This window comes from Aulonocara stuartgranti, assembly GCF_965226115.1.
Source record: "Aulonocara stuartgranti genome assembly, chromosome: 5".
Lineage (NCBI taxonomy): Eukaryota > Metazoa > Chordata > Actinopteri > Cichliformes > Cichlidae > Aulonocara > Aulonocara stuartgranti.
This window is the reverse complement of record NC_138943.1, coordinates 37,018,243-37,035,209: the sequence shown is the minus strand read 5'-3', so window position 1 is coordinate 37,035,209 and position 16,967 is coordinate 37,018,243. Positions and strand designations below refer to the sequence as shown.

The 16,967-nt window shown below is 40.4% G+C and overlaps 1 protein-coding gene and 1 long non-coding RNA gene across 2 annotated transcripts; both read left to right on the top strand.

Annotated features, from left to right (window-relative positions):
• The first annotated feature begins 3,253 nt into the window (after nucleotides 1–3,253).
• LOC309707604 lies at nucleotides 3,254–10,859 on the top strand. The gene is made up of 2 exons (XR_014277021.1): nucleotides 3,254–3,938; nucleotides 5,477–10,859. It is a non-coding gene; the product is annotated as an uncharacterized lncRNA (long non-coding RNA).
• Nucleotides 10,860–14,283: 3,424 nt separating this feature from the next.
• On the top strand, nucleotides 14,284–16,551 carry LOC309707602 (P2Y purinoceptor 1-like). Its single transcript, XM_082535022.1, has one exon. It carries the CDS (start codon nucleotides 14,487–14,489, stop codon nucleotides 15,534–15,536), a length of 1,050 nt encoding a protein of 349 aa, XP_082391148.1. The 5' UTR covers nucleotides 14,284–14,486; the 3' UTR covers nucleotides 15,537–16,551.
• Nucleotides 16,552–16,967: the final 416 nt, after the last annotated feature.

Here is a 16,967-nt window from a genome sequence, read left to right as displayed (position 1 = left end):
CAATGGATTGTGGACAGAATGACAATGAACCAAAACATACTGACAACAACAAAGTAGTGCCTAAAGAAGATGCACATTAAGGTCATAGCTTGTGTCCAGACCTCACCAATAGTAAATCTTTATAGGGAGTTGAGGTTTGAAGTTATCAAGTGGCAGCCAGGGAACCTAAAGAATCTGGAGTGTTTCTGTAAAAAGGAATTGGCCAAAATCCCTCCTGGGATGTATACAAATTTGGTACGCAACTAAGAAAGGTGATATCGCTTGCCCACAAGTGTTTCTCCATCAGCTGCTAGCCATATTTTGCTTGGGTATCAAATCCTGATTTCATTCAATGAAAATCAATTATCAATTAATACATTTTATGGGACATGCTTTTTTTTCTTCAGGATTTTGGTTAATATTTTGTCTACCATAAAACTTATAGACTGTTTATCTCTTGATAAGAGAGAAAAACTTACAAATTCAGGAAGGGATCAAACATTTATACAGGGCTTTTAAAGCGGTCAATAGAATTTCAAAATTAATTCTGTATTATTTTTTGTTAACAGCCTAGTTGCTGTATTCTGGACTAAGGCTACGTTCACACTGCATGCAAAAGCGCGTCAAATCCGACTTTTTTGACCCTATGCGACCCATATCCGATCATGGTGTGACAGTGTGAACGGCACAAATCCGATATGTTCAAATCCGACCTGGGTCACTCTGGTATGTGGTACTGAATCCGATACATATCTGATGTTTTAGAAAGCGACTGCTGTTTGATGGTCATGTCGCATTAAATCTGTCTTTTACATCACTGACACAAGACAGACGCCGATTATCAGCGCCAGAGAAGACATCGCGAATGCTTCCTGTCCATCCCGTGTAGATGTCAGTGAAACTGTTGGGAAGACAACGTGAACATTTTATTTATATTGTATAATCTGCAGATTCTGACAGAAATCTGCAACTATCCTTTGAAGCACCGCTCCTCTAAAACAGCAATAAGGATCAATAGGCCATATGTAAATAACAAAATAACTTAAAGAAAAATTGGGGAACGTAAAGTCCGAAACAAGTCTTTATATCTTAATATAAAGATATAATCAGTAAAACAATACTGATTACATCAGTCAAACAATACTGTTTGGTCTGGGTCTGAACAGAGCGCGTTGTGTGTGACGTCTTCTTTTGCACAGTGGGCCGCTTTGAGGGTTTACACAGGAGCACGTTTGCTGTCACATTTTATTTGTAGTGTGAACAAGCAGACAAAAAAATCGGATTTGATCAAAAAATCGGAATTGAGCTTTAAGACCTACAGTGTGAACGACTGCAACTCTCACAACCACTGTCCACACTCCAACTACACCTCACCTCACAGTAAATGATCATTTCCATTTTAAGCATTTCCAAATAATCATTTTCCATACTGCTAGTATAAATATACACAGTATAATGCCATCACTACAATATACATGTTTTACACACTCCTTTTGTTGTTGACATTTACAGGCTGTGTGCAAAAGGCCACACTCTTCAAATTCATGCCAACTAATATTTTTACGTCCAGTAGGTGTCCTGCTAGAGCAAATGAAGCTTCAAGAAGCTTTGCGCTGGGGTGAACCAATTGGATGAAAAGCTTCAGTGCTTCATGGAGCTTCATCTGCCCATCACTAGATTATACTATGAAAAAGGAAAAGTTTTTAATTAAATTGCTAAGCAGATAAACTACTCAGAAACACCACTATGTTTGAGCAGGAACAGGAAGTGATACTCTACCACAAAGCAAGCGAACACCAAGTGACAGCACCAACAAGATGTGTGCCACATTATAAATGTGGCACTTACTAAGGCACTCTGTCTTCTGCAGTTTGAGCCCGACCTCTGTCTGAACTCTGTTTTGAACCTGAACTGAATCTGAAATTGACAAGCTGTTGCACACCAGTGCTCATTTCACAGCTGGAATGTGACAGTCCAAACACTTTCCAAACAGATTCCAAGATCATCAGTTCAAACAATTGCACATAAATGCTTACAAGTTATTTGGATATGTCACCACTATATGCCAAGGTCTGCAAGACCCAAACTGTCACCCTCAGATAAGAAGAAATTGGTGAGTGAGCCCAAGGACAACCAAGGAGCACCCAAGGATAAGGACAACCAAACAGTCAAAAAAATCACTAAAAGCCCCAAATTATGACGGTATTTGTGATGACTGTACGTAAACTTCTGACCACAACTGTACTTTCCGCATCTGTGTGCATGTGAGGTAGTGTAGACCAAGTGGCTAGGAAGGCGATAAGTAGACAGCATCAACATCAGTTTCTTTTAAGTGTACTTTTATTTTCGGCATCTCTATTATACCATTTTAAAACCTGGTAGGTAGTGATGGTCCGCTTGAAGCTGAAGCTCCGGTGCGTGTGTCAAAAAAATCAACACACTGCTTCAGAAGCACTGTGTCGAAGCTTGATTCGTTTGGCCAGAGTCACGTGATCAGTGACGTCCGAAGCTTCATTTAGAACCTAACTGCTTCGGTGTCTGATTCAATGGTTTATAAGGAAGCGAATCATTCGCGGGATTTGTGGTGTTTTGATGGTGACAGATAGCAAACCACTGATCATTCCATTGAGAGATTTGGAGCCAGCGAGGAATAGAGGAGGTTCTGTTGTGTGGGAGAATTTTGAGTTGATTTTGGTCAGTTGGGTGGGTTTTCCAGCTTTGTGTTCTGGCCGTTTGCTTTTGTTTTGTGCGTGTTTATTATATCTTATAATGGGGAAAAACTTAAAATGTCAAAAAAAAATCTGCTTTCATAGTATAAATATCATTAAATAACTTTAGAAAAACTTCCACTTGACTCTTTACATGTAATGTTATAAAAATATATATTTTATTGTTTAATTAATCTGAAAATGTTAGTCTGCCAAATGTGCAGCAATGTAATCTATTTATTCTCTTCAGCTGATAGTTTGTGGGGCCCAGGTAGACTGTATAACTGCATCTCTACCAGTTTCTCTGCATTCCAGCCTCCTCTGTTCCATGTGAAGGGATTTGCCTTAAGGCAGGAGAAATGATCTCCACGAAAAGGAACAGGTTCGGCCATCGCACAGTGGAACAAATTCTCTTCTTAAATAAAAATGAGAAAGAGCTACTTTAAATGCATCATGTTTTTGTTCATAAGCATTTTCCCTTTCCATTTCACAATCAATTCTACCTCCAGGTCAAAAATATGTCTAGGAAAATTTCCCTAATATATAATATTATTGTTAGGTATTTTGATACCACGGTAAGCATTTACAGGATATTGTTTCATACAGGAAAACTGTTACTCAATAAGGCCCATATACTAGTTGTTTTTCTCTTTCTCTGTGACCCAAGAATTAATGTGTAAGACTTACAGGCTGGTACCTCAAGGTCGAAAACACCACAGAGATGAGACCACTTCCTTACTCCCATCCTCCCTTTTTTCTTTATCTCCTGGAAAAGGCTCGTTAAAGGCTAGGTGGTTCGTTTCAGAATTCACTAATGAAAGAACTCTGTATTTTATGTCTAGGAGTGTATTTTGCTGGGATGATCATAAATTGTAGCTGAGCTGATAAACTACACACAGGATACTTCTTTGTTCACAAGGCAGGAAGACGTTTCCTTATTTGGTCTGTACCGGTTTGAACTGGGAAAGCTGACACACGAACCTTTTTTTTCATCTATATAAACTGCTGTGTATCAAATAAACCTTTGAGTCGATTTGGGAAGACAACCTGAAGCAGTCTGTGTTTCCTTGTTCTCCCAAGCTGCTCCCGAGCTCGTACTAACACGCTGAATGGCATACCTGAGTGTTACTTTAAATAATTAGGAATCTTAGAAGGAAAGGACAGAACTCTGCTTATCGCTCACGCCACGGAGGAAACCCGGGAAGGCAATTTCCTTCAATTTTGGTGTCAGAAGTGGGGTCCTGACAGAAGGTAAATATGTGTCTTTCATATTTATATAGAGACCATATTATACCTCTCTCAGTGATCGATCCATAAAAAAACGGGATATGCTGACGAAGTTTCACTTAGTGATCCAGAGAGATACACTGACTGACTTCCTCAGTCCCCGAATAAAGAAACGGGATATGCTGACGAAGTTTCACTTAGTGATCCAGAGAGATACACTGACTGACTTCCTCAGTCCCCGAATAAAGTAAATTAACCCTTGTGTGGTGTTGGTGGACACAGGAAGTTGCCTGTTGTCTTGAATATTTTAATTTTGTTTAAAAAAAATAATAATAATTAATTGTTTAATTAAACGTACGTTAAAAAGTGAGAAGTTGCTCACTTAGAAAAGTGACACAGAAAGTTGCCTGTTGTCTTAAATACTTCTCGTTAAGTGAGAAGTTGCTCACCAAAGAGTGACACAGGGAGTTGCCTGTTATCTTGAAACGTACGTTAAGAAGTGAGAAGTTGCTCACTCACAGAAAGCTAGTAAATAATTAAATTTAATTTTGTTAAAAAAAAAAAAACGAAAGAAAACTGAAAACGGGTCTCACAGACCCGATTACCATACAAGGGTTAAAAGCAGTAAATTAAAAGCAGAAAGAACACAGGAAGTTGCCTGTTGTTTTACGAGAAGTTGCTCGTTAAGCGAGAAGTTGCTCGCTAAGTGAGAGTTGCTCACACAAACAAAAAATTGCTAGCAATAAATTTAAAGTGACCTCAGCTGTGCCGCAGCGAAAATACTAACCTAAATCCTCCTAGCGTGTAAACCCCTCTGGAAATCACTGAACATGGGTCAGAATTATTCAAAGACCACAGACAGGTCCGATAAAAAATCTAAAGTACCTGTAAAACCAAAAATTAATAAAATACAAAATAAAGTCTCAAATAACGGCTCAGTACAACTCCCATTTCCGGTTACGTGTAACCTACGTCCGCGAATCGGTGAAGACGTCCATGATCACGTATCCAGAACATGCGGGAGTGCTTATGTGACTGACTTTGTTTACAACTTAAGAAGTTCAATGCATTCTAATTTCTTTTCGGAGCCTTATCCCGAACGATTATCGCCAGAAAACAGGTCAGTAGAAATGTTGAATATCATTTGTGATAAGAAAAGTAGTCTGCTTAAAAAGTCCTGTAGAAAATATATGATAGAATGCCGCGACGTGATGCATCAAATGTTACCGCTATGGACAAAAGGAGGGTAAATAATGACAAAGTCGCCGATTTCTTTAAGAATCTAAAGAAATTCCTGCTAACAATGTCCAGAGACAAAATTGACTTAAATGCAGTAACTATGTGTAAACAGAAGCCTGATGAATCTATCCTAGTATTCATGAAACGCTTTATGCACTGTTGGACAAGCTAGAGGTGCAAATTCAGCTCAGTTTTCCAGCAGCCGCAGACACCCAAAGCAAAAATGAATTTGTGTATTTAATTTAACATAAAGGGTGAAATGTTTGCTGACACTGATAACAGCTTATGTTTTCTCTGCCCTATGTACCGACATGATGGAGAAGGAACATCCTCTGTGTCAGCTGGACCCTCAGCAGAGAATGAACTCAACATCCTTTTTGTCCGGTACTCTATGTCACACACTGTGCCAAAAAAAACGTGTACAGACGCCACTAACAGGTAATCCCATGACTGGGAGCCACACTTTTGTTTCTCTCACACTGTTCAACAACATGATAACTGCTCACACAAGTGAAGGTCAAACAGTGATTTTGTTACATAACTCAGACATAGGTTACGAAATATGTCGTGACATAGATCTAACCTACCCTATCCACTGTACTATTTCTGCACTTACGTTGCCAGCTGAATACCAGAATATGACATTGTGGTCAAAAAGTGAGAATGATATAGGATTTATTGACTGCATACCTTATCACGCACAGCTAAAAAACAAAAAGCAAGTATATGTCAGGCAATGTCCCCTTTCCACGGAAAAAGCCGCAGCCCTAGATGTCATGATAGGAGATTTATTGACTACAGGAGTAATAAAGCCCACACTCCTGTCAATCCTGTGCCAAAGCCTAACAAACCTGGCGTATGGCGTTTCATACAAGACTTAAGGCAAATTAATGCAGTCAACATTCCTCTGCCACCTCTCGTTTCAGATGTTCACAGCATATTGACATGCATTGCATACACATTTTACCGTGGTGGATTTATGCTCCGCTCCTTTTTCTCATGAAGACACACAGCCGTTATTTGCATTCACACATAGAAATAAGCGGTACACTTGAACTCGTTTGCCCCAAGGCATGATAGACAGCTCTGCTGCTTTCTCAATGCTGCTTCACTCCTCCAGGGCTGCGCCCTGATCCACATGTGGATGACCTCCTCCTCTGTGCTGAAAGTGAAAAACTATGTCAAACTGCTACACACATGCTTCTCCAGCACCTCCAAAAGACTGGCCACAAAGCATCAGCAAAGAAAATGCAGTATTGTCAGACTTCTGTTCAATATTTGGGATTCACACTGTCTCACGGAAAACGTTCCATGACTGCAGACAGGGTCAAAGCTGTGACCTCTGTCCCTCGTCCCACTACACAGGAGGAAATGTCGTCCTTCTTAGGCATGGTGAACTATTGCAGACAGTGGATACCAGACTGTTCTTTTCATGACCACATTCTGCGTGACTGTTGTAAAAAAGACAAGCCTCCTCGAATACTGTGATCCACAGAAATGACTGTCTCTTTCAATGCATTACAGGGAGTGCTGACCTCCGCCACTCAAAGGTGCTGCCTGAATTGTTCAGGAATGCCGGCCTGCCTGAGGGCAGTAGCAGCTTGCTCTATCATGATAAGGGACTGCGAGAAGCTCACACTCTCACATGACACTATTCTACACACCAATCACAAGGTCACGACCATTGTAGCAAACATAACTAAACAACATATGCAAATCTCACTATAAAAGCGAGCAGCACACCTGATTCGCCAGCACATTTATTGATCCTATGCTGTGTTCTTCTGACCGACAGGATGGCTCAGACAGGCTTGACGATCATGACTGCATGACACGTATACAGGAATCCACAGCACAACGTCCAGATTTAGAGCAAACACCTATCTCAGACTCAGCCACGGTTTATGTGGACGGGTCCTGTTCAAGGCCGAGTGACAACTCATTTCTTTGTGGCTATTCAGTGGTAACAGTGCCTGACATCATACTAGAGGCTCACTCATTACCATTTCACTCAGCACAAAAAGCAGAGCTCATGGCTTTAATACGCGCCTGTGAGCTACATTTGGATAAGCATGTGACGATTTACACAGACAGTCGCTATGCATTTGGCGTTGTGCATGACTTTGGCACATTGTGGAGACAAAGAGGATTTAGATCTACTGATGGAAAATAAATTGCTAAATTCTGATTTTGTTCAAAGACTTTTGCAGGCTATACAGCTGCCATCGGCCGTTGCAGTTGTAAAAACGAAAGGACACAGTACAGCTGACACAGACGAAGCAACAGGTAATGCCTTAGCAGACGTGACAGCCAAGGCTGCAGCTGCATCACAGCTCCCACCTCCGCAGGAAGTATTATCTGTGCCCCTACAGCTGCCACTTGTTACACTCCCAGACTATTTAGACACAAATGTTGATTTAAAATTCATACATGAGCAAGCCTCTGCATCTGATTACACCTATTGGGAGAATAATGACTGTACCTTAGATGACAGAGATGGCTTATACAAAATCTTAAGCGTTTGATTGCCCTCCCATATTCCCTGATGCCAGTCCTTGCCCGACATTTTCACTGTGTGAGTCATGTCGGACAAAGAGGGGTAATAGGGGCAATAAAATCAAGATTTGTAATTGAGAAAACATCACATGCAGTAAAAAGCATATTAGCAACCTGTTTAACATGTGCGCGAACTAATGTAGGTAGCTCAAAAGCAAAACATCAGCATTTACCACAACCAGATTTTCCATTTCATACATTACAAATTGATTTCACACATATGCCAGCACAAGGAAGCATCAAGTACTTACTGGTAATAGTGGATCAATTTAGTAAATGAGTAGAAGCTTATCCAACCTCAAAAGAAACTGCAGAAGTAGTCTGTCAAAAGTTGAGCAATGAAATAATACCCAGATTCGGAATACCTCACCAGATTAACAGTGATAGAGGATCTTCATTCACATTAGAAGTAATTCAAAAGTGTGCTAAAACTTTAATGACCTGGGTCAAATTACTTCCTCAAGTCCTCTGTGAGATTGGAAGGACTCAATCTGCAGTAACCAAATTATCTCCATTTGAAATAAGACTATTTCCAACACCATGGTCAGCTTCCAGAGGGGCACCGCTAGTAGAAGGTGATGTATATTGCATTGTCCACTGATGTTCACAACCTGATAGAAAAACTGAATAATAACTATCAGAAAGTTTGTCTCTCTCAGCTTTTCCCCTCCACAGTTCCACCAGTGGAGACAAGGAGATGCATGTTGGAGAAGCCACTAAAACCAAGGACACTCTGGGAGGCCGCGCGTGTTCCAGCCCCCAGACTGTACTGGCAGTGACGAAGAACCAGCATCCTCACAGACGGACAACCTCAGTGGATTCATGCCAGCAGGGTTAAGACCAGCCCAATCGGACCATCTCAGGCGTCGGATCAAGCAGACGACATCTCCGGCGAGCCAGCGCCCGGAACTAGAGCAAATAAACACACACGGGTAGATGACATCTCAGGCGAGCCAGCGCCCGGATCCAGTGCACACACGCAATCACTGATTAACACACAACGCCTGAAAGAACAACAACAAGGTACTCAAACATCCAGCAGGAACAGAAAGCCAAAAGTACCACATGATGTCTAACCTGATAAAGCCAGACTCATTCCATCCTGATAATGGAGAAAATGAAATGCCCATTGTCATCATACGACGCTTATTCTGTGTCTCTCGAACCTGGGACCAGGCCAGGAGACGACTGAAGAACTGTTTTTCTTATATATTGTCTTATATATTTAGGTTATTTATCATATCTATCGCATTAACCTTAGGATTTCTCTTTGCTATTTTGTATTGTAAACTGCAACCATGTTCACACTTCTGCAGGTCATATTTTGCTGACTATACCTCATGCTCTATTTTGCAAGACACCTACTTAATGCACTCCTCACGCTCCCTAAAATCAGTAAATAGCAACATAGACGCCACTAATAAACCATTTTATGCACCCTCTAGAACAGGAGCTAACGCCTGGTATGAAAATGCCAGAACAGCCGCTCGTGATTTAGGAAACAGTAACTGTTATGTCTGTTCAAAGGCTAATCCAGAACAGGTAATAGTAGGATACCCCATATCCGGTTTCCCCCTCACTGAGGGACTAGAGAAAATCAGCGGAAATAATGCTCTCTTTAAAGACACTTTACAGTTGACTCTGAGCCCTCTCGACTGCCTACTTAGACACACACACACACCAACTAACCCTGAGACTCCATTAGGCGAATTATTGAAGTTATCTAATGACACCGCAGGGACCTGCGCCCCAATGAACCGCCCCAAGAATAGGTTAAAACCCTCACTGCCCTTAGGACAGATCCCTCTCCATTTTAATACTAGTATGATATGTCTGCGCAGACTAAAGTTAACTGGCCCAGACACACACATAGATTATACAAAGGATAACTATACATTCTTCTCTGACTCCCCAGGTGCACGCTGTAATGAGACATGGCTAGCTGTCTCTATGGCTGAAGTTGTATCATATCTGGAGGAACACACACACACAGTTCAAGTTCGAGCAGAGAATCGATCATTGTTCCCCCAGAGGGTGTCTTAAATGACACTGACTGGGGGGAGTTAGTTAAATCACACATGGTCACGCGCCTGACCAGACCAATCCCACATGCTTATTGGTTGTGCAATAATACCCTTAGATTAGCTTTACCTGTTAATTGGACCGGTACCTGTGGTCTAGTAACCGTTGATGTATGCTGTACTTTCATTCCCAATAATACCGCTCCTAACGGTTCATTCACACAAGCTATGAATAAACTTGAAGCATTGCAGATAGAACTAATTGCCAATACAGGTCACGGTCAGTGGCTACATAAGTGGCTACAGGACACGTTTGGAAGATGGAAGGAACTAATTGTAGCCTTTGTAACCGTTGCAGCATGTTTTTGATGATTATTGTCTGTTGTGTGGTACCCTGTGTACGTTCAATGATAACCCGTATAGCCACTAGTACAGCTACTTCAATGTATTTGCAATTGGCACAAATTGACCCAGATTATGTGTCAGATGTTACCAATGATGTTCCTGATGTGTATATTGAACATTAGGTTGTGAACTATTACATTTTATGATTTGCTTTTTATATTATGTTATTACATTTGTGATTTTTCCTTTCCATTTGAGTTATTATTTTTAAAAATAATAAAAGAGGGGAACTGTTAGGTATTTTGATACCACGGTAAGCATTTACAGGATATTGTTTCATACAGGAAAACTGTTACTCAATAAGGCCCATATACTAGTTGTTTTTCTCTTTCTCTGTGACCCAAGAATTAATGTGTAAGACTTACAGGCTGGTACCTCAAGGTCGAAAACACCACAGAGATGAGACCACTTCCTTACTCCCATCCTCCCTTTTTTCTTTATCTCCTGGAAAAGGCTCGTTAAAGGCTAGGTGGTTCGTTTCAGAATTCACTAATGAAAGAACTCTGTATTTTATGTCTAGGAGTGTATTTTGCTGGGATGATCATAAATTGTAGCTGAGCTGATAAACTACACACAGGATACTTCTTTGTTCACAAGGCAGGAAGACGTTTCCTTATTTGGTCTGTACCGGTTTGAACTGGGAAAGCTGACACACGAACCTTTTTTTTCATCTATATAAACTGCTGTGTATCAAATAAACCTTTGAGTCGATTTGGGAAGACAACCTGAAGCAGTCTGTGTTTCCTTGTTCTCCCAAGCTGCTCCCGAGCTCGTACTAACACGCTGAATGGCATACCTGAGTGTTACTTTAAATAATTAGGAATCTTAGAAGGAAAGGACAGAACTCTGCTTATCGCTCACGCCACGGAGGAAACCCGGGAAGGCAATTTCCTTCAATTATATATATTATATATGCTCACAGCAGAAGCATACTCCACAATGTGTTGTACATTATCATATGTATATTATATGTAACGTGGTATTTTTCAATTATTGTATTTACCAACATCAAGAAGTCACAAGCAAAGAAAGACCACGCCATGGTGCATGTTTAAACAAGAAGAGTTTACTGGTCAAAATTATTTATTAAACAAATAAAGCACATTTTCTTAACCTCCCAAAAATAAACTTTCAAAGCAACGGCGGCCCAATATCAGTCATAATGAAGCAGTTGGTTTTATTTTGTGGATTCAAGCTGCTCTTCGTATTTTTGGCCACCAGATGTCACCAGAGAGGACTGTGTTGAAAAGCTTCGAGTAATGAACCGTTTTTCAATACAAGCTTCAGTGCTTCAGAAAGCTTCATTTGGCCATCACTACTGGTAGGCAAAATCTCACTTGCTTTCAACAGGACTTTACACACACCTGAACCTCATTAGTCTCTACCATTGAAAAATAGGTTGGAACAAACACTACAATTCTAATCAAAAAACAGGAATACGATTATGCATCCAGTCGACAAACTAATTTACCCAGCTAAATGGCCTGAAAAGTAAAACACTGCATACAATACAACTAAAAATAAAATAAATAATACTATACAAAATTAAAAACCCTCTAGTTGGTTGTACCCAGTTGGGCACCAATGACATCATGACCCTATATAAACAAGTACTGGGGCGGCCCCTCCCACGCACCTGTTTTAGATCTAGGACCTGAACAAATGGATAAACATGGTAAGTATAACCAAAGCAACATAAGCAAACATAATTTGTTAGAAATTGACCTGTGAACAGAAGAAAATTCAAAAGACTTGATGGTTAGTATAGTATTTGCTTTAGAAATATATGCATGGATGTAATGGATGTAACCAATTCTACCACAAACTAACCCGGGAAAGTATGTAAAGCAAAGTTACACCAGCAATGTCTAAATTAAAGCATTATGGTCAACTGTAAAAAAACAAACAAACAAACAAGGGATAAATTATCAATATGGTAGAGGGAGAAGTGATAAATGAGTTCAAGCATAGCTACTTTGTCACAGTGCACCAGAGGGTCCCAGTAATTATGTTTATCTTCAAAATCTGAGGTTTTGTAACCGTCATTTGCTAAGACACAAACTGCATATGGGCTGAAAAACCAGAATGGACATTGAATGTGAAAAGCAGCTGTCTGTTTCTTCTTACATGTGTACCAATAATCTTTAAATGGGCGGAGACAAACAAATATGCATTATGTCATCTTGTCCATGTGCACTAAAACATAGTCAACATCTCCATGACCATGGTATACTGTTGTGAACTGGAATCTTATACATTATATTGCCAAAAGTATTCATTCAGCCATCCAACTCACTGAATACAGGAGTTCATCATTTCCATGGCTACAGGTGTATAAAATCAAGTATGCTTCTACATGCCTAGGTGGATAGCTCTCTGGGGCTCAGTGAATTTCAGTGCCAGGATGCCACCTGTGCAGCTGTGAAATTGTGTCCACTTGTGAAATTTCTTTATTACTAAATATCAGTCAAATAGTCAACTATTAGCAGTTTTATAATAAAGTGGAAACAACTGGGAAGGACAGCAACAGTCATTAAAATAGTAGGCGATGTAAAATCACAGAGCGGGGTCAGCGACATCACTACAGACCTCCAAAGTTCATGTGGCCTACAGACTGGCTCAAGAACAGTTCATTGAGCGCTTCATGCAATGAGTTTCACTGGCTGGGCAGTTGCATCCAAGCTTTACATCACCAAATACAATGCAAAGCATCTGATGCAGTAGTTATAAGGCACACCACTAACTGATTCTAGAGCAGTTGAGACACTTTAACAGGTACATGGCAGAGTGGGGCACAGAAAGAAATGGGCATGAATACTACTACTGTCTACTGGTAGACAAAGCAGTTGCCCAAGACTGCAACAAGACCAGACATAAGAACAGTCATTTTTTACTATTCACACTACATTTCTCATTTATGTATTGATCAAACTTATATTTTGATTTCTTTGATTAAGAATAGCAGTGCTTTGTTATTAGGAAACAGGGAGAAGCTCTGTTTTAGCACTGATCATTTTTACTAACATCAGGACCTTTTAGTCTGTCTTGGCTGTGATGTGAAGGCAATCTCTTTCTGTCACAGGTCACTCACACACATACATCTATCTATCCATACATCCATACATCTATCTATCCACACACACACACACACACACACACACACACACACACACACACACACACACACACACACACACACACACACACACACAATAACAAGAAGGTTCAGCAGTTCATGGCAAAACTTAGGCAACAGTGCAGATCACAGTGCTATAACTGCATGAAGGGCCTGAGCTCAAACTAGCTGGGGTCTGCGTGGCATTTCCATATTATGCATGTACCATGTGGGTTATCTCATGTACTGTGCCTTCCCACAGCACAAGACATACTTATTAGATTATTTAGGTATTCTAAATTGCTGTGAATTCGAATGTTGTCTCGTTTTATAGCGTTACCTGTTTCTGAGAACAACCATGTATGTATGTGTTGGGGTAAGCCACTAGGTGGCGACAAATAATCAGCATTACTAGTATAGTACTTCGACTTCCATTGTGTCATTGGTCTACTTCAATACGCACATGTAAATAGAACTGAAATAAGAACATATAAGAACCCAGTGTGTCATATATTATATCTTAGCCTGATTAAATCAAGTAGATTAACGATTGCTTATCTAGTTTGTGGCTTGCTGGCACCAGAGGTCAGAATAGAATGGCCAGACTGGTTCCACAGACAGTGTGACAAAGGATTATAGAGACTGTACATACAAAAAAGGGGAACTGGGACAGAGTAGAGACGCCTGGGGAAATTAATGTCATAAAGCAGAATGTCTATGTTGTGACATTCTGTACAACAGAACAGTTTTTTGATTAATCTTTTAATAAATCCATATTCTTTGATCTTTGAAAACGTTTCTGTAGCTTGTTTAAATATTATTTCATTTCATTTGTTTTTATGTGTTTCAGTTGGTTGGGCCACATACCATCGAAGTCATTTAAATATTATAAGGTACGGTGAGATAGCTAGCTGTATCCTTTAGTGTCGTTTTACACAGCAGTGAGCTGACTGCATCTGTGATGTCAAATGATTTAAAGCAATACATGATTTAATTTGTACTTTGTGCGTGTCTGTTTTTATTTTTACTCCCCCCCCCCCATTCTTTACGTCATTATGAGTGTGCTACCATAGCTGGAAAAAAGTGGGCGGATACTTTTTTTAAATTGCATATTCACTTGTGGGTTTTGTTTTTTTTTCCACAATTAGCTTTCAGTGGAGGTCATTGCCCTGAGCGAGCCGATCACTGACTGCTGTGTTTTTGTAGGAGATTTTATATGACAAAGGTTTTACATCAATGCGAGAGATGTCTGTAAACAACACAAAAGGACCTTGTGAGGGAAACCTAATCAATCTAAATTTTACGCACAGCTTTTTGCCGCCCGTCTTTATCACCGTGTTCATTGTCGGGACGGTGTCCAATATCTGTGGACTGAGAAGCGTATGTGTGAGCTGGAAGAAAAACGGAAACATCAACATCTTCATGTTCAATCTCGGGGTGGCGGACCTGCTGTATCTGTTTACCCTGCCGTTCCTCGTCTACTATTACGCGCGTGAGAGTGACTGGCAGTTTGGCCAGCCTTTCTGCAAGGTGACGCGCTTCTGCTTCAACCTCAACCTTTATGGCAGCATCGGCTTCCTTACCTGCATAAGCATCTATAGGTACCTGGGCATTGTGCACCCGATGAAAGTGATGGGGAAAATCACCAGTCGCCACTCTCTGGCCATAAGCGCTCTGGTCTGGGTTTTGGTCATTATTCAAATTACTCCTGATATATTCTTTGACAAGAATGATGAAAAAAAACCAAACTCGTGTTTTGACACCACCTCAACCAACCTGACCAGATACTACCTGCCATACAGCATCAGCTGGACGGTCACCGGGTTTGTCCTGCCTTTGGTCATCATTTTGGGCTGTTATGGACACATCGTGGTGGTTCTGGCAAAGAACGCCAATGTCAACCCACTGCTGAAGCAGCGATGTTTGAAACTGGTCGTGATTCTGGTCATACTTTTCTCCGTCTGTTTCATTCCCTACCATATATTTCGAAATTTAAATCTCACTACCAGGATTTTGAAACAAGATGGGCTTTGTCACCACCTCTTCGACGACATCTACATTGCACACCAGGTCGGCAGATTCCTGGCTTGTCTAAACAGCGCGATAAACCCGCTGATTTATATAGTAGGAAATGATGATTTCCTGACTAAGTTTCAAGACTTCAGTAATCGGACCAGGATGTCTCTTGCCGGACTCAAAAGCGCAATTATTTACCGCAAACCCATAGAAGCGGACGTGGATTTACCCGCAGACATGTGCACCAGTTTCGACAAGAGGAGTGGATAGGGCGCAGAATCAGTTTACGCGAGTTGCTCGTCTATACATGTCACGCACCGCCAGCACTTCCACAGATCCGTGAACAAAGTACGTGACTGCGACTGATGATTGTGCTTAAGGGAGGACTGGCGAGGGGTAGGTCACTGAGGTGTCAGTGCACAGAGAAAGTCAAGTGTCCGGATGGTTCCCTGGATGTTACCGAAAAGACTTAAAGCTGAAGCTCCAGCTCATATACCTCTATTTTTGAACTGTTCCAAGTGTTAAGCATTGTAACAACTTATATATTTTTATTTTCTGCGTATTTAGTAAGCCTCAAATCTTTCTTCTGTACAGTGCAGCAGGAAGTATGCTGTTGACACTTATTTGTGTTATGTGCTACACTGCTTTGGACTGTTAGATGAAGCTTTGATATACTTCACCATGAGTTGTATTTTTCACCTCAACATGTAACCGACTCAGACTCAAACCATAAAAGGGATTTTAACAGCACTTGTTTTAAGAGTCTGGCACAGCCTAATTACTGCCGTTTGTTTAGAGAAAACGGACACAATACAGCAACAGCTATGTATGAAACTGGAGTGGACAGTCTGAAGTAGAAATACCACTAAAACTTTTCAAGTGCTCTCTTATTTCTTCTTCTTTTTTTCTTTAACCTAAATAAAAAAGTAATATCATCAAATGAATCCGCGTGTCACAAAGGTGAAATAATCTAATTATATCTCATACAGATGGGTAGCAAAGGCGATGCACATTATGCGGAACCCTCACGCGGTTCCATTGAAGTATGCGTGTCAAACATGCACCGTGGGAATAAAAGTTGCTGGGTTTCAGTCTGGTCCACTGTGTTGCTTTGCAAAATTTGAAAATCACAGCGAAGAATTAATAACGAATATACTGCCATCTCTGCTATGGGGAAACCACCATTACACAGGAATAAGAATACGGGCAAATATAGGCTACATGGGCTACAGTCAAGTATTTTTATACTGAAAAACGCGAAACTGTCTGGTTATTACATTTGCAAAGGTCTAACTTGTAGACCCCCCCCCCCCCCAATTCTACAGACATAATAGCATTATTATTATTTTTATTTCGTTTTTAAAGACGCACTTTAAACACTAGTCCTCTGTTTTTCAAATGGTTGCTTTATTACAATCAGGATTTTGATCATCTTTACAATAAAAGAAAGTGTGACACGTTGGGTCCTTTCCTGGTTATTGTGATTATTGTGAGGTTATTGTATTACAAGTTTTTAGTTTACTTTTCATTGTTATTCTTGAGCTCTAGTTTTGATTTATTATTATGTTTCTAGGATTATTCTAGGACTATTCTAGTCTGGTGTTTTAGAAATATAATAATGGATTCTTTGTGTGTTAGTTGAACGTAGCCTCTCCTGTGCTTTTTCTATGTTTAATTAATTGTGCATGTCTTATCTTTAAA

Coding starts and splice junctions, on each gene's coding strand:
- LOC309707602 (XM_082535022.1), top strand. CDS start 14,487: ATGCGAGAGATGTCTGTAAACAACACAAAAGGACCTTGTGAGGGAAAC.